Consider the following 23321-nt stretch of genomic DNA (forward strand, 5'->3'; position numbering starts at 1 on the left):
ACTGGTTCCCCAAACCGGTAGTAAAAAAAACAAAACAAAAACCCCATTGTGATAGGTTTTTTTGTGTTCTTAGCACTCCGAGTCCCGTTTGACCAGTGGGCAGTACCCCCACAACTGATTTAATCAATAAATTCCATGGCACCAGTACCCATCCCTATACAGAATCCTAGCGGGGATCGTGGGAATTGCCCTTGGTTTAGAACATGCGCAGAGTGCATTTTCAACACTCCCGGGGAGTGACAAATTACATGCTGTGAAGATTGTGTCTTGTAACCTTCCTGCTAAGCCTTGCTGAAAAAGAACGGGAGGTTCAGTAGAAGGACAAGTTTTTTAACTGCTGGAAAGAATTAAATTAATTTTAGGGGTAAAGGACAGGACATCCGCCTTGTGCTTTGCTCCCAAAATCACAGGTAAAGAAAGATAAGTCGTATCTTTATCTCCCTCTCTCTGCCAAAACTGTCATTTGTTCTTTGTTTTCATTCCTTTTGCTCCCGGTGCTCCTGTATTATTTTTAATCCTTTTACAGGAGGAGGTTTTATAAGGCTGTTCAATGTCAGCATGGATTAGAATGGTTGAGGAAATAAATACATAATTTCATTGACTGCAGGGGGAGTGCTGGGAAAACTGGAGGCTTGTTAGACTTTCAAATTGTTTTATAACTTGCAAAAAAGAAAAAAGAAAAGAAAAAGGCGTATCTATCCTATGTCCCCCCATTCCTTCCAAATGCTTTTCACACCCTTGGTTCTGTCTGTCTGTGTCTGTCTATCATCTATCATTTGTCTGCCTGCCGGCCTGCCTATCAGATCTATCTATCTATCTATCTATCTATCTATCTATCTATCTATCTATCTATCATCTATCTATCTATCTATCTATCTATCTATCTATCTATCTATTTATCTATCTATCATATTATCTATCATCTATATCAATCCAGATCTATCTATCTATCATCTATCTATCTATCTATTTATCTATCATATTATCTATCATCTATATCCATCCAGATCTACCTGTCTGTCTGTCTGTCTATCTATCTATCTATCTATCTATCTATCTATCTATCTATCTATCTATCTATCTATCTATCTATCTATCATCTATCTATCTATCTATCTATCTATCTATCTATCTCTATCATTTATATCTATCGTCTATCTCTATATTTGTCTCTGTCTGTTTATCTAACATCTATCTATCTATCCATCCATCATCATATCCATCCATCTATCCATCCATTCATCATTGTATCTATCCATCCATCTATCCATCTATCATTGTATCCATCCATCATCGTATCTATTCATCTATCATCGTATCCAAAAAGAAGGAAGGAGAAGGAATGAAGGCAAATGAGGAGGAGAGGAAGAGGAGGAAGAATTATTACAGGAGAAGAAAAGGAGGAGGGAGGGAGGGAGGGGAAGAGGTTGTAAGTCAAGGATTAAAAGTGGAGAAGGATGGGGAGGCGGAGGAAGAGGAAGAAAAAAAAAAGAGCCTTGGTACTACAGGGGTTTAAGGCACCCTGTTATTAAGCTTATTAAGACCAGCTGCCTGCAATTACTGCAGGGTTCGAATCTCGCCAAGGCTCAAGGTTGACTCAGCCTTCCATCCTTTCTAAGGTAGGTGAAATGAGGACCCAGTTTGTGGGGGCAATAAGCTGACTTTGTATAAATATACAAAAGGATGAAGGCTATTGCTGAGCACATTGTAAGCCGCCCTGAGTCTCCGGAGAAGGGCGGCATATAAATCAAATTAAAAATAAAAAAAAAAAAAAAAAAAAAAAAAAGAGGAAAGGGAGAAGGAAAAAAGGAAGGAAAGAAGGAGAAGGAATGAAGGCAGAGGAGGAGAAGAGGAAGAAGGATTATGGAAGGGGAGGGAGGGAGGGGGAAGAGGTTGTAAGTCGAGGACTACAAGTGGAAGCGAATGGGGGGAGGTGGAGGAAGAGGACGAAAAAAGGAGGAGAGGGAGAAGAAGAGAAGGAAAAAAGGAAGGAGAAGGAATGAAGGCAGAGGAAGAGGAGGAAGAATTATAGGAGAAGAAGAGGGAGGAGGGGGGAAAAGGTTGTAAGTCGAGGACTACAAGTGGAAGAGGATGGGGGGAGGAAGAGAAAGAGGAAGAAAGAAAGAAAAAGAAAAGGAGGAGGAGGAGAGGGGAAAGAAGGGAAAAAAAGAAGATATGATGATGTCGATGGCCCTCAAACTTGCACGGCCCGCAAGGGAAAAAACGATGGGTCCTGTAGTCCTGGGTGGATGATGGTTCATGCAGTCCTTCTGAAAACTCCCAACGCGTGCTTTGCCATGGGAAACTGGAGCCTTCAAGCCCCTCCCATCCCCCTCCAAACGCCCAATTGAGTTTCGAGCCACGCCGCGGTCGCTCCTGGGAATTGCAGTCCCGCCGCTCCGGAAGAGCCCTTCAAAGCCCTGCCGCCACGAGCCGTCGAACTGCAGCTCCCGAGAGCCTCCGCGCGCGGGGGGCGGGCGGGGGCGCCGCTGCGTCGTCGTCCTCATTCTCCTCCTCCTGCCCCCTCCCACCCGGGGGCGCGCAAAGCCTGCCGGGAGCGGCAGTCTCCCAAAGGCTGCCGCGCCGCTCTTTCCAACCGGGCGCGGGACTCGTTTCCCGGCGTGCCCCGCGCGCGGGGGTGGGCGTGGCCAAGCCTGAGGGAAGCCGGGCGGGCGAAGCGGGCCGAGGGAGGCTGAGGGGATGATGTCGGTGCGGGTGGCGGCCCCGCCGGCCGTGGAGCTGAAGGAGCTGGCCGGGCCTCTGGACAAGCCCCCCGCCGCCTCCGTCTCCGTCTCCGTCGCCTCCGGGCCCTGCTCGCCGCCTCACGCGGAGCCCGGCCCGGCTTTGGCGGGCGAGAAAGCGGCCCCCGCGGCGCCCCCGCCCGGCTCGGCTGCGGCCAAAGCCCCTCAGGCCTCGGCCATGAAGCGCTGCGAGCCGCCGCTCCGGCTCAGCGGCCACGGGGGCGACGGGGCGGGAGGGCCGCTGGGAGAGGCGCTGGTCAGCCCCGACGGGACCGTCACGGAGGCGCCGCGCACCGTCAAGAAGGTAGGACGGACTACAAGGCCCATCGTCCCCTGCTCTCTCCCCCCCCCCCCGGCCTGGGTGGGTATGCGGAGGACCGGGCTGCCAGAATGGCTCCCCTATTTCTCCTGCCCGTGGGGGTGGATGATGGGAGTTGTAGTCCCTGGGAAGGGAGGGGGGAGGGTGCTCTCTGCGACTTTGGGGGGGGTGTCTTTCAAGCCCGAGGGGCTCTGGGGGGGGAAGATTGGGGAAGGGTCTCTTGCCCTTTGTAGCCTGGGGGGGTGGGGTGGGGGCTCTTTCAAGCCTGGAGGGGATTCGGGGGGGGGGTCTTGCGCTATGCAGCCTGACGGAGGGGGGGGCATCGAGGGTCTATGGAGTTTGGGTTGGGAAGAGATCGGGGGGGGTCTTGTCCTTTGTAGACTTGGGGAGGGGGTGGAGGGTCTTTCAAGCCCGAGGGGCTCGGGGGGGGAGATTGGGGGGGTCTTGCCCTTTGTAGCCTGGGGGGTGGTGTGGAGGGTCTTTCAAGCCTGGGGGCCTGGGGTGGAGAGTCTTGGCAGCCTGGGGAGAGATCAGGGGTCTTGCCCTTTGTAGACTTAGGGAGGGGGTGGAGGGTCTTTTCAATTGGGAGAGATCTGGGGAAAGGGCTCTTGCCCTTTGTAACCTGGGGGGCATCGAGGGTCTTCCTTTGGAGTCTTGGGGGGGGTGTTTGGGGGTCTTTGCTGCCTGGAGGGGTCATCTGCAGCCTTGTGGGGGAGGGTCGAGGGTTTTTGCAACCTGGGGGGAGATCTGCGGTCTTGCCCTTTGTAGCCTGGGTGGGTGGGTGTGGAGGGTCTGGAGTCTGGGGGCTCTGCAACTTTGGGGAGGGGAGGGGGTGGAGGGTCTTTCTTTATGGAGTCTGTAGGGTTCAGGGGGTCGTTGCTACCTTGAAAGATGGTGGATGGTTTTTTGTTTTTTTTTGCAACCCGCTGTGATCAGAGCCATTGGGGGTGGGGGCTTTGAGGGTCTTCACCGACTGGAAGGAACCGGGGGTCTTGCCCTTTGCAGACTTGTGGGGTGATGGTGGTGGAGGGTCTTTGCAAAGGGGGCGATCAGAGGTCTTCTCCTTTTCAGGCTTTGGGGTGGGTGGGAGGATGGAGGGTCTTTGCAGTTTGGGGGCAGATCAGGGGTCTTGCCCTTTGTAGCCTTGAGGGGGTCAAGGGTATTTGCAGCTGGGGGGGGATTGCGGGGCAGGGGGTTCTTGCCCTTTGTAGCCTGGAGGGCCATTGAGGACCTTTCTTTGGAGTCAGGGCTGTGTGTGTGTGTCGAGGGTCTTTGCAGCCCAAGTGGGGCTGTGGATCTTGCCTTCTGCAACCTTGGGGGAGGATCTGAGGGTTTTTGCAGTCTAGGGGAGATTGGGGTCCTTTGTAGCCTCGAGTGGGGGGGGTGTCAGAGAGTCTTTGCAGCGGCTGTGGGTCGGGGATCTTGCCCACTACAGCTGGGAGAAGTTGTGGGTCTTGCAGCCTGCTTCCTCCTAGGAATTGGGGTGAGCATGGCCAGAAAGGGGGCAGTTGTCCAAAGAGCCCCTACCCTGATATCAAACCTGTCTGTCCCATTTCCCCCCCCCCACACTTGCTGGCCCCCTCTTGAGTCCTCATTCCTGTGACCTGAAGCCACCTCTGTCTCCTGCCAGCTGTGGTCCTTGGCACCTTCTCTGAAGGAAAAGCATCCCTGCTTGGCATTGTCCCAAGCATGCCAGCAGCCGCACTTGGCAGTGCCAGTGGGGCTTCAGTGTGCTAAGCATGGACAGGATCCTCTTCAGAACAGTTTCTTCAGAAGCTTCCACTTGGCGTCTAAGTATTTCTTCTAGCTCAGTGTGAAGAGCAATTGTATACATTAGTTTTATTCAATGTATATGCCGCTTGTTTCATTGTGGCTCTGGGAATAAGAAAGAGAGCTAGCAGTTAAGGCACCAGGCTAGAAAACAGGAGACGGCGAGTTCTAGTCCCACTTTAGGCATGAAAACCAACTGGGTGACGTTGGGCCAATCCCTCCCTCTCTCAGCTTTGCTGTCCCTTAAATTACATCGTGGTTAGTCGATTCTAAGGCATGTTTTGGTGGAATCTATATTTGGGGATCCTCAAGTTTTTCTTCCCTAACATTTTCTGAGGCTCTGTACCCGTCCACTTCATTACAGCCCAAGCAGACAAAAATAGAGACCTGGGTACAACATATTTAACTCAGGAAGCCTTCAAACCTTCCGCAGTCCAATATTTGAAGGGCTGCCCTCCAAAAGAGGGGATCCATCTATTCTCCAAAGCACCGGAGGGCAGGACAAGAAGCAATCGATGGAAAATAATCAAGGAGAGAAGCAACTTAGAACTAACAGTGCGAACAATGAATCAGTGGAACAGATTGCCTCCAGAAGTTGTGGGTGCTCTTAACGCTGGAGGTTTTTAAGCAGAGATTGGACACAACCATTTGTCTGAAATAGTTTAGGGTCTCCAGCTTGAGCCGGGGGTTGGGCTAGAAGACCTCCAAGGTCCCTTCCAACTCTGTTATTCTGTTAAAAGTCATCCCAACTTTATATTTTGAATACCAGCGAAAGTTTCCCAGCACCTTCTGAGCTTCCGCAGGATTCTTTCCCAGGTTAAACAGAGCGAAAGGAAAACAGGTGGAAGCCTCAGGAGGGATTTTGCTGTTGAATAACTGGAGATAAGACAATGGCTTCTCGGTCCAGGAATGTTGCTTTGCCTGATAAGAAAGTGTCTTATCTTTCTTTTTTTTCCCCCTGGTTCTCAGGGTTAACAAGCTAGTCTGAGAATGACATTTGTAACTCAAAAAACAACCACTGTTTTATGATTGAAGCCCCATATACTTGGAATTTTAAGTCTACATGCGGGAACTCAAGGCTGTGAACCTTTGGGATAAGAGGAAGGGATATAATGCCTACTCGGATAAGCAGCGAAACGTTTCACACTCAAAAGAAAAGAAGTCCAATTGCCATGGCTCAACTTCCAGGCAATCTCTGTTCAGTGTTTCTCAACCTTTTAAGGTGGGTGACTTCAATTCCCAGAATTCCCCTTGGGCTAGGGAATTCTGGGAGTTGAAGTCTGCCCATCTTAAAGTCATCAAAGTTGAGAAACACTGATCTATGTAAAAGAATAGAATAGAATAAAACAGAATAGAATAAGGGATAGGATGGGTTAGAATAGGGAATAGAATAGAATAAGAGATAGAATAGAAAAGAATAGAATATTGTTTATTGCCTTAGTGTGATTAGACACACAAGGCCATTATAGCCATTACTGTATCACCTGGTAAATCCAAAGAAGATATTTACATCCTTAATATACTTCTAATAGGTTGGATTCAAACAATGGTGGACCGTTAAGTCTGGGTTCACACAACCCTGTTGCTGTGACTGGTTTCCCCTAACCCCGAATCACAGTCTACTCTGGCCATTGAATGTGGCACATTGTGCCAGAATAGGAGCAATGTTCCCCTCCGAGCTTTGGGAAACGAATCAGGTTTGGTTTCCAAGTAATCCACCTCCCATCCTAGCACCGTATCATTCAAACGCGGCCTTGATGCCGTAGCTGGTTGGAGGTGAGTCATGTATGACTGGGTGTACCTGCAATGAGTTGTTACAGAGCTGCAGAAGGCTACAACGGGTAGTCTGTAAGACTTCCTGTAAGATTTGTGATTGCAGTTGAGCCCCAAATTTCTCTGGCTGAGCAAGACAGTTGTTAAGTGAGCTTTGCCCCATTTTACGACCTTTCTTGTCCCCGTTGTTAAGCGAATAACTGCATTTTTAAGTTAGGAACCTGGTTGTTCAGCGAATCCGGCTTCCCCATTGACTTGGCTGGTCAGAAGGTCGCAAAAGGGATCATGTGACCCCGGGGACACTGCAACCATCATAAATACGAGTCAGTTGCCAAACATCTGGATTTTGATCACGTGACTCACAGGGAGTAGTCACCTTTTCCATTGCTGTTGTAACCTTGAGCAGCCACTAAATGAATCTTACTGTACCAGTAAGATTTACGACTGCTGTTGAGCCCAACATTTCTGTGGCTAAGCAAGACAGCTGTTAAATGAGTTGTGTCCCGTTTTACGACCTTTCTTGTCCCCGTTGTTAAGCGAATCGCTGCAGTCGTTCAGTTAGTAACGGTTACTAACCGAATCTGGCTTCCCCTTTGGCTTTGCCCTGAGTCCGTCGTAAATACGAGTCTGTAGCCAAGCATCAGAATTTTAATCACATCACCCTGGTCTTTCGTAAGTGCGAAAAACAGTCATAAGTCACTTTTCTCAGTGCTGTTGTGACTTTGAACGGTGTCTAAACGAATAGTTGAAGATGGCCTGTATTGAGGAAGTTGGCAGATACAGTGTCTACTTTGAGAGGGTTTTGGGGGTAAATAAGGGCAGTTTGAGGGGCAGGTGTCAGGATGTCATGAAAAGAGCTTGTGGTCTTGCAAAAACCCCGGTCAGTTCTACCCCTTCTTTTTCCCCTTTTTTTGGGTTCGAGGTGGGGGTAGGAGGTCTCTCTGAAGCAACGTGCTTCCATTGAGCCCCTCCCTCAAAAGACCAAAATTGTGGTTTTGGCAGTGGTGGGATTCAAAGAATTTAACAACTGGTTCTCTGCCCTAATGACCAGCTGGGTAGGTGTGGCTCAGTGATCATGTGACCATGTGGGTGTGGCCAACTCAATGTCACTGACGTCGATGGGCACTTCACCTTACTGTTACAACGTAATAAGGGTTAAACCAAAGAGGCAGTTTCTGTAAGCAGGGCAATAAAGATTAGGCTAGAAACACCAGCAGAATGTTTCCTTCCTGCCTTCCTTACAGGATTAGCCCCGTAAAGTGGAAAAAAGCAAAATAAGATTTCTTCCAACAACCGGTTCTCCGAACTGCTTAGAAAGTTAACAATCGGTTCTCCCGAATAGGTGCGAACTGGCTGAATCCTACTACTGGGTTTTGGGGAAATCACAGGCTTGTCATTCTTGGTAGAAACCTCTCAAATTGCTAGGTAATTTCCCGCGGGCAGCTCTCTCTTAGGGTGACTCCACATGCCATAGAAATGGCATGGGAAGAGAACCCTATTTCTGGAGAAAATTAAATACCCAATGACTTGAGTCTTTCTGAGGATTGAAGGCAGCCAGTTATATTTGGGAAGTCTATGTGGGCCCATTGCTGCCATGGGGAAATATCGGACGTGGTTGGCTGAGCATGATGGGAGCTGTGGGACTAATAGAGTTGGGGTCCTGGGTGCCCTCCGAGCTTGGTGGTTTTCTTGCAGACGTCTCACTATCCAACTAGGTGAGGGAGAGGGAGTAATTTTATCGTCACTCTGAATGTACCCTAATCGCCATACATTAAAATGAAATTTTGTTGAATCGCACAGGGCTCTCAAAGAGTCACCACCTCCAAAATACACTATATAAAAATGACAAAAATAAATCAACAAACACAAAATTATTTATATATCCCACATGTATTATATGACATAGAGAAACAGCACAGTCTAGTTCAGATGTATCCATGCACATGGCCAAAAAACCCACACAAAAAACGAATCTCGCGAGTTTACCAGACGGATGGCCTAGGGAACAAAGCTGTTGCAGAATCTGGAAGTGTTACTGTGGACCGTGGATCGCAGAAGGATAGAACATTTTGAGAAGAACTTGTCCCCAATCTTTGGCAGCTGTATAAAAACCGTTGATAAAAGCCGAATAAAATGTCCGAGAGAGAGAGAGAGAGAGGGAGAGAGAGAGAGAGAGAGAGGGAAAACTTCACAGAAGATATAACCAAGGTTTGTGCTGATTGAAATAACCAGCATCACAAATATTCCAGTATTCAGTTTAATTTACTTCATTAAATAAGGCAGGGGTCTCCAAACTTGGCAACGTTTAAGACTTGTGGACTTCAACTCCCAGAATTCCCCAGCCAGCATCTGAAGTTTTAAAAGTTGCCAAATTTAGGGACCCCTGGAATATTCCATTGAGCTGAGCTACCCTTGGGGATTATTTTGCCCCACGTTATCTATAGCAAAAATCGTTTGGCACGGGGTCATTCCATAACAATACAAGTTAACATTTTGGCATATCCTCTTAATTTATAAACCCCAGTTGAATGATATGTTTATAGAAGGAATAAATATTAATCTTTGCGGGGTGTTGCACAGTTCCTGGCTCTCAAACGCCTGTCAAACTTACCGGGATAAAGATTGATGCGGCACTGCGGTTTAGAATTAAAATGTAGATCCGCTCTGCTGCTTAAAAAGCACTACTTGGGACTGAATATTGAAAGATGCAGAAGGCTTTTTATTGAAATCGTTATTTCACTCACTGCAAATGGTGTTGCCTGGGTCTGGTTGCTGAGGAACAGAAAACTTGTCCTGATAAACCCGAAGCTAAAAAAAAAAAATCTGCTTAAGATGATATTGCAAATGGTGTGATTCAGAACCTGGGGCTGAAAAGCCAGGCATTTGCGTCTCTGCGCATCTTGTGATCAGAATGGAAAACCAGTGGATTCCATTTCCCGCTGCCAGCTTAAACATGCTAACATAAAATAAATTATTTGGGGGGGGGGGGAAACCTTAGAATTGGTTATATTATGGTGTGGAGTCCTGAGACTTCCAGAACTTAACTGGACACGAATCTTTAATCAATCGGAAGGAACTCCTACCTAGATTACAACATTCAAACTTGGCAACTTTAAGATGGATGGACTTCAACTCCCAGAATTCCCTTAAAGTTGTCCTAGAACATTCCTTGGTCTTCAGTTTCACAGCAGTAGAAAGATTAGCTTTTCTATACCTTGCATCTGTTCAGGCTTGGAAAATAAAATAGAATATATAGAATTGATTGGCCAAGTGTGATTGGACATACAAGGAATTTGTACATACAAGCAACAAAGTGATTAAATCCATTTTGGCTATCCAAGGTTCTCTGCTGGTGTTGTGTTGCTTATTTTTTTTGTTGCGTGTCAGAAGTGACCTGAACCGTTAACCTCTGCTGGAAAATATAAATGCAGAAATTATATGTGTGATGAATGTTTGCCTTTGGACAAACTCTTTTGACACCCTGGAATGAATTGGTGAGGTCAAATATGGGCTGTCACTCAAAATCCTGCCTGTTACTTGATCTCAGATAAATGCTTTGGAGGTTAAAGGCTCTTGAACCCACTGCCCTTGTGGGTGTGCTTGCCGCAGTTAAATGGTTGAGCGTCTGCCATCAAGTATTTGCAGAGAATACAGGTGGTCCTTGACTTACGACCACAATTGAGCCGAAAGAGGGGGTCAACTTATTCTACAAAGCACCTGAAGTCAGGAGAAGAAGCAATGGATGGAAACTAACCAAGGAGAGAAGCAACCTGGAACTAAGGAGAATTTTTCCTTACAATGAGAACAATTAACCAGTGGAACAACTTGCCTTCAAAACTTGTGGTTGCTCCAACACTGGAGATTTTACAGAAGAGATTGGACAGCCATTTGTCTGAAATGGTATAGGATCTCCTGCTTGGGTTGGACTAGAAGACCTCCAAGGTCCCTTCCGGTTCTATTCTATTCTAATTCTGATTCATCTCGGGGATTGCAAAGAGGCTCAGCTAAGTAGACACAAGATTAAACCCACAAGGCCTTCTTGGGTTTTGGGCCCAGTCAGTTTAGAAGACATCCTTATTTTCAGACCCAAATGTAGCATCAGGAAACAGTTACCTGCATTTTGGGTTTTTAATCCTGTGTTCTTGTTTGTGTTCGTTCAAACGACATCACACCGAGATCTCTCAGTCCTGCTGCTGCTGCTGCTGCGCAATAAAACTGCCATTTCTGTTCTTTATTGCAAAATAGCGTCTTGTTTCTCCACTTTGGCAACTTGAAGTGATGTGAGCTCCCAACTCCCAGAATTCCCCACAGCTGGCTGGGGAATTCTGGGAGTTGAAGTCCACGCCTCTTCAAGTTGCCACGGTTGAGAAACACTAAACAAATGGCAGTGTCTCTGTCTGTCTGTCTGTTTTTGTCACTCTCGTCTATCTTTCGGTCTGTCTATGTCTCTATGTCTATTTCCTTCCTTTCCTTTCCTTCCTTCCTTCCCTCCCTTCTTCCTTCCTTCCTTTCTTCTTTTCCTTTCCTTTCCCCCCTCCCTCCCTTCCTTCCCTCTTTTCCTTCCTTCCTTCCTTTGCTTATCCGTTCCTGCTTTCCCTTGAATATTGAATATTCATTTTGCAGGAAGGAAGTGGGCCGTTTCAGCCAGCCATCTGCCCTAATTGTATTAGGCATCATCTTCAGCTCCCTGCTGTGATTTTTAAAGGGAAACATTTCTCTCATCCTGTTACTTTGAGGAGATCTAAATGATCCAGAGCTAGATCCAGGGGAGAAGCCAACAAAAGAATTCAGCGGTTCTCCTTTGAAGAGGTCTGCCTGCCTTCTGGCTGTCTTGCATTTTAGGAGTTGACTCCACGTTGGCTACAAACAGGATGCCTTGGAGACAACTGGTCACAGGAGGCCCAAAGAACCCTCTCTCTCGGATAACCTGCTCCTTTTGAAGTCAGGAGGTTTTATCTAAGCTGGTGCCATCTTCATATTCCCCGCCCTTTTGATGGGCAGGCGATTGCAGAGGCCATGGGGGTTAAAATCTGATCTGTGCTTATCTCAGCTTTACACAGCTTCCCAAAAAGAGTTGAGCACCTATTTTATGTGCTGGAGAATTAACCTGTGAAATTAGCACGGGGAGCCAAGCTCTGAGTAGAAATGATATTTTGTCGTGTTTTTTTTTTTTAAATCTCTACATGCAGAAATAGAACCCAGTGGCTTCCTAGTCTGACGGTAATTTCTCAGTAGTTGCATCTCCTCAAGCTGGCAGGCAGGTTTCCTGACAAGCCAGGCTTGCCAGGTGCAAATCTCAGAATCTCATAAATCTAACTCTTGAAATCTTTGACCCATGTCAGTCATCCTGGCCAAGCTGTGGGCTTTAGAAAGGGGCTATCCATCACGTCCCTGGACTTCTTGCTTGCTTGCTTTCCCTCTTTATCTGCCTGCCTGCCTGCCTGCCTGCTTTCTTTCTTTCTTTCTTTCTTTCTTTCTTTCTTTCTTTCTTTCTTTCTTTCTTTCTTTCTTTCTTTCTTTCTTTCTTTCTTTCTTTCTTTCTTTCTTTCTTTCTTTCCTATTCATACCTCCCTCCCTATCTGTTTGTCCTTCAATATCTGTACTTCAGTCGAACTGTGGAGCCCTTGATATTCTCTGAGGCTGTTGCAGATGTTACCCAACATGGTAACATCATCAGTCTGAGTGTGGGGTTTGTTCCCTGTTAATATATAGTCAGTCAAGGCCCTGCCGCGGGAAAATCCCCTCCATCACCTGCAAAACTGGCAGGGCAAGCTCTTGCATGTAACCAGGGTTCAAACTCCACACTTCTGCTCCCTGTGATGATGTAACCTGGGTAATAACCCATTTATTACCCATTTTATTGGGTAATAAAATGTCTGTGAGCAAACCACACTCTGCTTCGAAGACTCCATTTATTTATTCCATTTCTACAGCCGCCTGTCTCACACGCAGCAGTCCAAGCAGCCAGATACATCCGAGCTTTTAAAAATTGCTTTCCCCAAACCTGCCCCAGCCCTCCCTGCGTGCTGAGAGCCATTTCCTAGCCTGGTCTGCTGAGGTTGGGGGGAGGGGGGGTTAGATTGTTTTAAAAAACGCCAGACCCCTGTTTGACACCATGAGATTTGGGCCCCATGTAGAGGAGGGGAGGAAGGACAACTTTAAAGAAGGCAGCCCTAAATCATGGGCTTAGGGCTGTCCAGCGCAGTCCTGGGCAGAGGCTGGGATGGGGAAGATAGGGGGGCATTTGGACCTCACCTGAACCATGGCGATGTTGGTCCAGGGTTGTCACCAGGAGGCAAATCTTTCGGAGGGCACCTAATTAAAAGTGTAACTGTCAAATTTGATTAAGGTCCAGCAGCACGATTCATCTTAAATAGACCATTTTTTAAATGCACCATTAGAAGCGAATGCCCGCTGCAGCATTAATGGATGGTCTGTCGGATCAAGGCATAAGATCCCCCCCCAGATCCCTTCAGTGGGCAGCCTGGCCTTCCGCTCCCACATCTGGAGGCTGCCAACTGTGAGAAACACTGCCATCCTATTCTATTCTATTCTATTCTATTCTATATTCTATATTCTATTCTTTAAGTAACAGTAACAGAGTTGGAAGGGACCTTGGAGGTCATCTAGTCCAACCCCCTGCTCACGCAGGAGACCTATACTAGGGATTCGAACTGCCGACCTTTCTGATTGACAAGCTCAGCGTCTTAGCCACTGAGCCATCTAGCCAGGCTTATTCTATTCTAATTCCATTATTCTATTCTATTCTCTCTTCTCTTCTATTTTTTATTCTCTTCTCTTCTGTATTCTATATTCTGTTCTATTCTGTATTCTCTTCTATATTCTCTTCTATTTTTTATTCTATTTTCTGTTCTATATTCTATTCTTTATTCTATCCTCTCCTATCCCCATTCCCTTCTATTCTATTAATGATCCCTAAATGAATGGTTGTAAATCAAGGACTAGCCAAACTACTCCCAAGTTCTCCACCATTCGACGGATGCTCTTTTTCTGGATTTAATTTCCACCTGACCTCAGCATTTCTGACCCCCGCAGAATCCTTTTGAGAAGAGCTGCCATAGAAACCCAAAGGAGAGAGTGTTATCTATGTCTCCCTGACAAAAAGCCTGGAGTTTCTTAGGAGAGCCAAATCGTGGAAAATTCCTGAATGTGGACTCAGAGAAGGCACTTCAGGCTAGAGTGGAAATTTTAAAAGTAACCTTGGTAACCATTATCATTTCAATAGGCCTCTGTGTGGCAAGCAGGTCTTTGCAGCTACCTAGGCAAACCGGTTGCCTACCGCTGCAACCTTTGTGTCTGGAGCCAGTATCTTTTCATCAGTGGTTAGACTGGCATTGGGGCTGGGAGGGCGGCTGGTTCCCTCCCTGATCTGTGCTGTGCTAGCAAAGAGCCCCCATAGGGAGCTGCAGAGAGCAGTGTTAATACTATAGAGGTCTCTAGAAAGAAAGCAGGCTGCTTCTATTCCAATTTTTTTTTAAAAAAAGACAAAATCTGTATTCATGTGTTCTGCTAAAAAGAGATGGAATGGAACGGAATGTAAAAAGAACAGAACAAACTAGAATAGAATGTAGATAGAATAGAATAAGAAGAATAAGGAATCGAACAGAGTAGAATAGAATAGAACAACATAGTTGGAAGGGACCTTGGAGGTCTTCTAGTCCAACCCCCTGCTCGGGCAGGAAGCCCTATACCATTTCAGACACATGGTTGTCCAATCTTCTTAAAAACCTCCAGTGTTGGAGCACTCACAACTTCTGGAGGCGAAGTTCTGGCATCTTTAGTGGAAAGTAGAGCCATGCTTTGAGATGGGTGGACTCCAACTCCCCGAATTCCCCAGCCAGCAGGATTTAAGATGGGTGGACTCCAACTCCCAGAATCCCCCACCTAGCATTCTTTAAGATGGGTGGACTTCAACTCCCAGAATTCCCCAGCCAGCAGGCTTTAAGATGGGTGGACTCCAACTCCCAGAATTCCCCAGCCAGCAGGATTTAAGATGGGAGGACTCCAACTCCCAGAATTCCCCAGCCAGCAGGATTTAAGATGGGAGGACTCCAACTCCCAGAATTCCCCAGCCAGCAGGATTTAAGATGGGAGGACTCCAACTCCCAGAATTCCCCAGCCAGCAGGATTTAAGATGGGAGGACTCCAACTCCCAGAATTCCCCAGCCAGCAGGCTTTGAGATGGGTGGATTTCAACTCCCAGAATTCCCCAGCCAGCAGGCTTTGAGATGGGTGGACTCCAACTCCCAGAATCCCCCACCTAGCATTCTTTAAGATGGGTGGACTTCAACTCCCAGAATTCCCTAGCCAGCAGGCTTTAAGATGGGTGGACTCCAACTCCCAGAATTCCCCAGCCAGCAGGCTTTAAGATGGGTGGACTCCAACTCCCAGAATCCCCCACCTAGCATTCTTTAAGATGGGTGGACTTCAACTCCCAGAATTCCCCATCCATCATGCTTTGAGATGGGTGGGATTCAGCTCCCAGAACTCTCCTCCTTTTTCAGAGTAATTGTCCTACTCAAAGTCGTTTAAGTGTTGGTGGAACCATGGCAAATGAAGGAAGCCCACCCCAGCTGCACAATCTGTGTTTGTTCTCCTGGCTGACATTCTCCAAGCAAGCTGCCTGTCTCTCCCCCTTCCCCTTTTTCTCTCCTCGGCCTGTTCTCCCAGGGTTTTTGTCGCTGGGGCTGATGAATCAGGCAGCAAAGGCACCGGTTGTTCTCTGTGCCCGTCTGTGTGTTTTCCTTTTCCTTGCCAGTCCGCTGGGCTACATACCTCTTTGTCCCTTTGCAGGTTTTCTCCACCATAGTAAGAGTCCTTGTGAATTATTGATTCATGCCCCTGAAGTTCTCTTTCATCTCAAGCCAGGCTCTTTATCCTGGGGTTTCCGATTGGCCAAGCACGAGATAAGCCACATGCCGGTCTGTCTATCTGGAAGTCGGCTTTCGAAGCTCGCCATGCAAATTGGATACTTCCGCCAACCGGCTTGATTTAGGACTATTTAGAATCCGGCTGGCTCATCTCGGCAACTCTCACTTCCATATTAGCGCTAAGCACTAATAGAAAGGAAATTAGCCGTTGTTTCTTCATCTAACAAAAGGGGTAGCTGTTTGGATCCCAGGAACAAGTATGAAAACACTTCATTCCAGAGGTGGGTTTCAGCAGGTTTGGACCAGTTCTGGAGAACTGGTAGCGGAAATTTTGAGTAGTTTGGAGAACCGGTAGTAAAAATTCTGACTGGCCCCGCCCCCATCGATTCTCTGCCTCCCAAATCCCAGCTGATCGGGAGGAAATGGGGATTTTGCAGTATCCTTCCCCTGGATTGGGGAGGGAATGGAGATTTTACAGTATCCTTCCCCTGCCATGCCCACCAAGCCACACCCACAGAACCAGTAGTAAAAAAAAATTGAAACCCACCACTGCTTCATTCTCTAAGGAGCTGGACTGTCGGGGCCTTGGTGCTTTCAGAACTTGGTTGCTTTCTACCAGACATTTCATGACCCAGCTAGGGAACATCATCAGTGTTAGGAGGGAGTGGGGTTCATGGAGAGGAGGAGGGATGACCATGGGGTCCTTGGTATTTGATTAGTTGTTAAATGAATAAAAATAGGCCACGGTTACCTGATAAGCCACTTAACAACTGGCCCCACTTAAAATCATAATTTTAGCCTTAATTATGGTCGTTTGTCATAAGGCCACTTGTGGCTTCGTTGTTTGGCATCTATAGGTAGTCCTCAACTTACGGCCGCCATTGAGCCCAACGTTTCCATTGCAAAGTGAGACAGTTGTCGGGCGAGTTTTTTGTGCCCCGTTTTACGACCTTTCTTGCCACAGGTCTTAGGTGAAGCCCTGCCGTTCTTAAGTTAGTCACACCATTGTAAAGTGAATCCGGCTTCCCTCTTGATTTTGCGCATTAGAAAGGTCGCAAAAGGGGATCCCGCGACCCCCAGGGAACACCGCAACGGTCATAAACACGAACCGGGTCGCCGAGCCAGGTCTGAATTTTGACCCCCGTGACCACTGAGCTCTTGCAATGGTTGTGCGTGAAACGATCGTCACCTTGATCTGTCACTAAATGAACTGTCGTTAAATCGAGGTCTAAACCTGTGTATCTGGAGGAGGCAGATACACAATGGCCTGCTAATTGTTTGGTTCTCCTCTTTGCGGGTTTTCCAAGTTTGTGTTAACGCTTTCCAAAGCAAGCTGAGTTATTAAGCCAAATTATTTTGGCAAACCTGACTGGGAAAATACCAGCCTATGCTTTAAAGCAGAGGTCTTCAAACTTGGCAGCTTTAAGACTTGTGGACTTCAACTCCCAGAATTCTCCAGCCAGCTGTGCTGTGCTGTGCTGGCTGGAGAATTCTGGGAGTTGAAGTCCACAAGTCTTAAAGCTGCCAAGTTTGAAGACCTCTGCTTTAAACGAACAGGGGGGCTTGGCATACCTGAGCTCAGGTTTTCTAGGTGGCACACTTTGTATCCTCCTCCTTCTTGATATGCCACCTGGTTGCGAGGTATTTATATTGTGAGAGGAGAGGATTACACCTGGAAGACTGATCTACCAACAACATTAACTTATAATGCCTTTCAAATGCATCCTGAGAAGGCCACACCTGAAGAACCCACCTGGTTAATCCCTACCTGATCTTCACCTTGTGTTACCAGGATGCAAAAACAGCTCACCTGAGTTAAGCTCTCAGGGTTGTTTTTTTTTAAAGATGGAGAGGAACAATGGCGCACGGCTATATCCATTAATCAGTCACAATTAGAGTTGGAAGGGACCTTGGAGGTCTTCTAGTCCAACCCCCTGCTCAAGCAGGAGATACCATTATAGACAAATGGCTGTCCAATCTCTTCTTGAAATCCTCCAGTGATGGAGCACCCACAATTTCTGGTGGCAAGTTGTTCCACTGGTTAATTTTTCTCACTGGTTAGAAGTTTCTCCTTCATTCCAGGTTGCTTCTCTACTTGATTAGTCTCCATCCGTTGCTTCTTGTCCTGCGTTCAGGTGCTTTGGAGAATAAGTTCTCCAAATAAGTTGAGGAGCCTTGGTGGTGCAGCAGACTAAAGTGCTCTTAAGTAGCACTTAGCTGCCAGCTGCCTGCAACGTTAGGCAATTTCTCCTTAGTTCTAGGTTGCTTCTCTTCTTGATTAGTTTCCATCCATTGTTTCTTATCTTGCCTTCAGGTGTTTTGGAGAATAGGGGGATCCCCTCTCTTTTTCAGGATAGCCCCTCAAATACTGGAATTCTGGTATCATGTCCCACCCAGTCCTTCTTTTCTCTAGACTGGCCAAACCCAAATCCTGCAACCGTTCTTTCATACGTTTTTAATCTCCAGGCCTTTAATTATTTTAGTTGCTCCTCTATGCACTTTTTCCAAACTCTCAACATCTTTTCAATTCTGCACGCAAAAGTCTTCCTCCGGAAAAGTTACTCTACAGGTAGTCTTCAAACTGAGTGACCATTTGACATTACAACGGCCCTAAAAAGAAAAAAGTCTTATGAACATTTTCACACTTAACGACTGCCATAGCACCCCCGCGGTCACATCGGCAAAACTCCGAGACTTGGCTACGGCTTTCCTTGCCACGTTTGTTAAGTGAACCCCTGCTGCGGTTGCTAAATCAGTCACCCGGTTGTTAAGTGAATCCGGCTTCCCCGTCGACTTTGCTGGTCAGAAGGTCGCTAAAGGGGACGCGTGATTCCCCCAGGGCGCTGCCACCGTCGTAAATGTGAATCAGTGTCTGGATGCCAATCCCATGACCAGTGCTGCAATATTGTAGGTATGACAATGGCCGTGAGTCAGTTTTTCCTGTGCCGTCGTAACTTTGAATGGTCACTAAGCAAACCGTGGTAAGTCGAGAACTACTTATATCGGGGTTTCTTGTTTTTTTGCTGGAATCCAGTAAAAGTATTTAGTATTTAATAATATTTAATAGTATTTAATTTCTAAATACTAAACACCATAAATCACAGCCATGTGACTGTCACGGACTTCAAACCTGAGTCCTCGGTCCCTTTTTCGTAGTCCGTCATAACTTCAAACGGTCGCTAAGAGACCGGTCATAAGTCGAGGACTACCTGTCTGTACATGTTATGATTTTGCAAGGCTTTTCGTCCTTTCCGCCTACATTTTAACCGCTCACTTCTCTAACCACTAGGCCGCTTTTTCTCAACCTCAACCGTTTTAAGACGTATGGACTTCCAAATCCCAGAATTCTGCGCTCGACGATAGTGGGTCTCAGTGGGTGGCTAGCAGATTTTGGCAGTCATGGAAGGTTCTGGAAATTGTGGCCGGAGTCCACTTCATTGTGATTTATGCTGCTTGTGTTTAATTCATCCCGTATCACTTTTATTTCACTGGCGTTTCATCCTCTCTTCCTTTCTAACCCACCTAGAGGAAAGTGGTTAAAACGACTTTTTAAATATTAAATATTTAAATATGCAAACCAGAAGCACAGTGTTTATTTTTATTTTTTTTAAATGAGTTTAGGCTTAGTGTGGTGAAGACTGATAAGAGTTTCGGTTATTCTGATTTAAAAAAAATGCTTTGATTTAACATGTTTGCTCTTAGCTCTGATACGGCTTATCGGCTTACCTTTCTCACGGGGGAGCCGGTTCAGTGTCGGAAAAGGACACCCCACCCCTTCCTAGATAACGTTCTTTTATTTAAAATATGTCTTTAGACTTGTCTCAAGGAGCTGATACGGTCCCAATTGTCCTTCAGGACAGTTTATATGGGTGACCCTTATGCATTTTGTAACCTCCACTTGATCGGAGTTTTTTTTTTTTTAAACTTGGCACCTTTAAAATGTGTGGACTTCAACTCCCAGAATTCTTCAGCCAGTATGGGATCAGGATAGAAACCAGGAAAAGGTGAGTTCTAGTCTGGCCTTAGGCAGGAAAGCTGGGTGACTTTAGGCCTATCGCCAGGAGACGATGAATTGTAGTCTGACCATAGGCACAAAATCAGCTGAGTGACTTTGAGCCGATCACCAGAGATGGTGAATTCTAGTCCTGCCTTAGGCATGAAAGCCAGCTAGGTGACTCTGGGCCAATCACCAGGAGATGGCAAATTCTAGTCCCGCCTTAAGCATGAAGGCCTACTGGATGACTTTGAGCCAATCACCAGGCGACAGGGAGTTCTAGTTCTGCTTTAGGCATGAAAGCCAACTGGGTGACTGAGCCAATTACCAGGAATGGTGAATTCTAATCCCACCTTAGGCATTAAAGCCAGTTGGGTGACTTTGAGGCGGTTACCAGGAGTTGTGAATTCTAGTCCCGCCTTAGGCATGAAAGCTGGCTGGGTGACTTCGGGCAAATCCCTTTCTCAGCCCAATCCATCTCACAGGCTTGTTGGAAAAATAAGAGGAGAAAAGTCAGTTAGGTCCGTTTTCCCACCTTGAGTTACCTATAAAGCAGAGGTCTTTAAACTTGACAGCTTTAAGACTTGTGGACTTCAACTCCCAGAATTCTCCAGCCAACATTGCAGCTGGCTGGAGAATTCTGGGAGTTGTAGTCCACAAGTCTTAAAGCTGCCAAGTTTGAAGACCTCTGCTGTAAAGCAATGAAGACAGGATAAAAATGTTAATTAAAACAGTAAATAAATTTGGATTCAGATTAAGGACAGCACAGAGTCCAGTTCGAGTAGGAAGCCCAGGATCTCTCACTTACGGGCCCAGAGGCTGAGACTCAGCCCTTCCTAACACACACACACACACACACATACACACCGCAGAGGTCCTGGCAAACTAAGTGTAATCCGGTGTTCAGATACGCCTTCTAGAAGGCTGGGCACGTCTTCATGGTTCATAGGCTCGGTCGAAAACAGGCGTGGGAAGTTAAGCGCAGCATCGTGTAGCATAGCAACCGGATCGTTGGGCGAGCAATTTTGCCGCCTCTAATCTCTCGCGGAAGAGTGGGTACCGGGTGGGTTCCTCTCGTCAGATTTTGGCAGGAAAATTAGCACGTGCCCCCCCCAATCTGCTCCCATTCAATCAGCTGCCGTGGGATGTTCAGAAGGTCCTCAAGCCGTTGACGGGAAGAAGAGAGATTTTAATTTTAACTGCCTCCGTTCTTTTAAAACAGAGGTGCGGGGGAACAATGGCCCCTGTGGACTTCAACTCCCAGAATTCTCCAGCCAACTCCTCCTCCTCCTCCTCCTCCTCCTCCTCCTCCTCCTCCTCCTCCTCCTCCTCCTTCTCTAACTGTAGCAAGAAAAGTCGTAAAACGGTGGGCGTCACATATTGTAACAACCAGTTCACCTCAAAACTCACTTAAATGTCTCACTTAGGACGACCTGTAATAATAATATTTTGACCACCTGAAAAACTGCTGAATCCCCAGATAGTTTCAGAGAAAAGTAAGGAAATACTTGAAAATGGAAGTTTAAAAAGTAGATAAATACAGAGAAGCCTCAACTTACAACAGTTCATTTAACGACTCTTCCAAGTTACAGCAGCACTGTGACCATTTTTCACACAAACCGTTGCAGCTTCCCCACGGTCACATGATCAAAATTCAGACATATTCAGACATAAAAATGACTCATCTTTATGACGGTTGCAGTGTCCCGTAATCATGTGATCCCTTTTGTGACCTTCTGGTAAGCAAAGTCAATGAGGGAACCCAGATTCACTTAACAACCGTGTTACTAACTTAACAATTGGGGTGATTCACTGAACAACTATGGCAAGAAAGGTCGTAAAATGGGGCAAAACTCACTTAGCAACCGAAATTCTGGACTCAATTCTGGTTGTAAATCGAGGACTGCCTGTACCTTGGTTTGAATTTCTTAGACAAATAAGTTTGGTTTCTTTTTCCCCCTTACAGTCATTTTCTTTGATTTAACTGCATGCTAGTATTATCTGCATTTTATTGTTAAAGCTCTTTAGCACTGTTGGAAAAACAGAACACAAACATAAAATGTTCAAGGCTAAAAAAGACAAAACAGGATATAATTTGTTTTGTGAGGACTTTTTAAAGCTTCTTTACTATATGCGTTTCCAATTAAAATCAAGTTCTCTGTCCATTTCTGAGAAAAATCCTGCCTGCCCTTCGTCCTTGCATATTGATTTGCGACAACATTTGCAACCCCGAGTTCACGGTACCAGGGAAAGAGAGCGATCTTATCCAGTTATTATGAAAGAACTCCCCGGGTTCAGATTGTAACCGTCAACAAGTGACACCTTTATTTTTACAAAGGTGAGATTAGAGTAAAAACAGTCCCACTTTAGAGCGCAATAGATGGGTGGAAGAAGGAACATGACTAATGCTATCTCAGAAGGCTCGCAAAGAAAATATGTGAAACGGATTTCAAAGCCGTCAGAATTTGAGATTTTTTTTATTATTATTATTATTTTTACCAGATTTGTGTTTGAAAGCAAAGTTCTCCTTTATGGAGTCAAGCAGGGGGTTGGATTAGACTAGAGCGATGATGGCGAACCTATGACACACAGAGCCCACTCTGCGGGCATGTGAGCTGTTTGTTTGTTTGTTTGTTTGTTTGTTTGTTTATTTATTTATTTATTTATTTATTTATTTTATTGAATTTCTATACCTCCCTACTCCCGAAGGACTCAGGGCGGTGAACAGCCATGAAATAAAACACATACATATACAAAATTTAAAATCAAATAAAATGAATTAAATAAATTTGGCTGAATTAATACCCATAATTTAAAATACCCATATTTTAAAACACATTAAAATTTAAAATTTGCACTTAAAAGGGAGAAGATTTAGGCGAGGCCAGCTTGATGAAATAAAAGAGTCTTCAGCTCGCGGCGGAAGGTGCGCAGATCTGGAATCCTCCGTATCTCTGGGGGGAGCTGTTGCCCCAGCTCAGCTCCACCGGGCATGCACTCGCGCCTCCCACCAGCCAGTTGGTTTTCGGGTCTCTGCCGCGCATGTGTGTGGGGAATGCATGGGGGGCTGGGCGCATGCAGGATATGCGGACGCATGCGTGAGGAGACGTACGCGCAGGGGTGAGTCGCATGCGGGGGGGGTTCACGCATGCATAGCATTATGGGTGCGCGCACACTTCTGCACTCGACGCCATCACTGGACTAGAGGATCTCCAAGGTCCCTTCCACCCATAAGATTATCTACTAAAAATAGCAGGACTTTCATCTTTAGGTTTTTGAATTTGGCAACTTTAAGATGGGTGGGCTTCAACTCCCAGAATTCCCCATCCAGCCAGACCTCAGAAACCTTAAGATGGGTGGGCTTCAACTCCCAGAATTCCCCAGCCAGCCAACCTCAGCGACTTTAAGATGGGTGGGCTTCAACAACCAGAGTGATTCACTTAACAAAAGTGTCAAGGAAAGTCAAAACTCACTTAACAAATTTCTCACTTAGCAGCATACATTTTGGGCTCAATTGTGGCCGTAACTTGAGGATTACCGTACAGCCTCTGTATTGTTATCTTGTTTTAAGATACTTAGTTGGGAATAGACTTGTCTTGCTACTCTGTCGGTCTGACAGTCATCTGGTCAAACAACAATGCTAATTTTTGAAAATTAGCATCTGTAGCAGGCTTATTCCAAAGGCCTTTAAGCCTCAACTTTGAAGAAATAGCTATTATCGCCTTATTCCATGAAACAGAAGTTAACACGTATATGAGACATTTGGTGAATCACACCCATTTTATAAAAGTCTTATCTAAGACTGAGTCACTAAGTAAAGGACAGATTTTTCA

At 46.3% G+C, this 23321-nt stretch overlaps 1 protein-coding gene across 1 annotated transcript in view; it reads left to right on the forward strand.

Moving 5' to 3' along the window:
- The first annotated feature begins 2631 nt into the window (after positions 1–2631).
- AHCYL2 (adenosylhomocysteinase like 2) overlaps positions 2632–23321 on the forward strand; it is an 84290-nt gene continuing 63600 nt past the window's right edge. Inside the window, exon 1 of the mRNA XM_087874384.1 lies at positions 2632–3045. Within this exon, the coding sequence (XP_087730510.1) occupies positions 2701–3045 (345 nt within the window). The 5' untranslated portion in view covers positions 2632–2700. The remainder of the gene's footprint in view (positions 3046–23321) is intronic.

This window comes from Pantherophis guttatus, chromosome 7 (assembly GCF_059756535.1).
Source record: "Pantherophis guttatus breed Tessera chromosome 7, ASM5975653v1, whole genome shotgun sequence".
NCBI lineage: Eukaryota > Metazoa > Chordata > Lepidosauria > Squamata > Colubridae > Pantherophis > Pantherophis guttatus.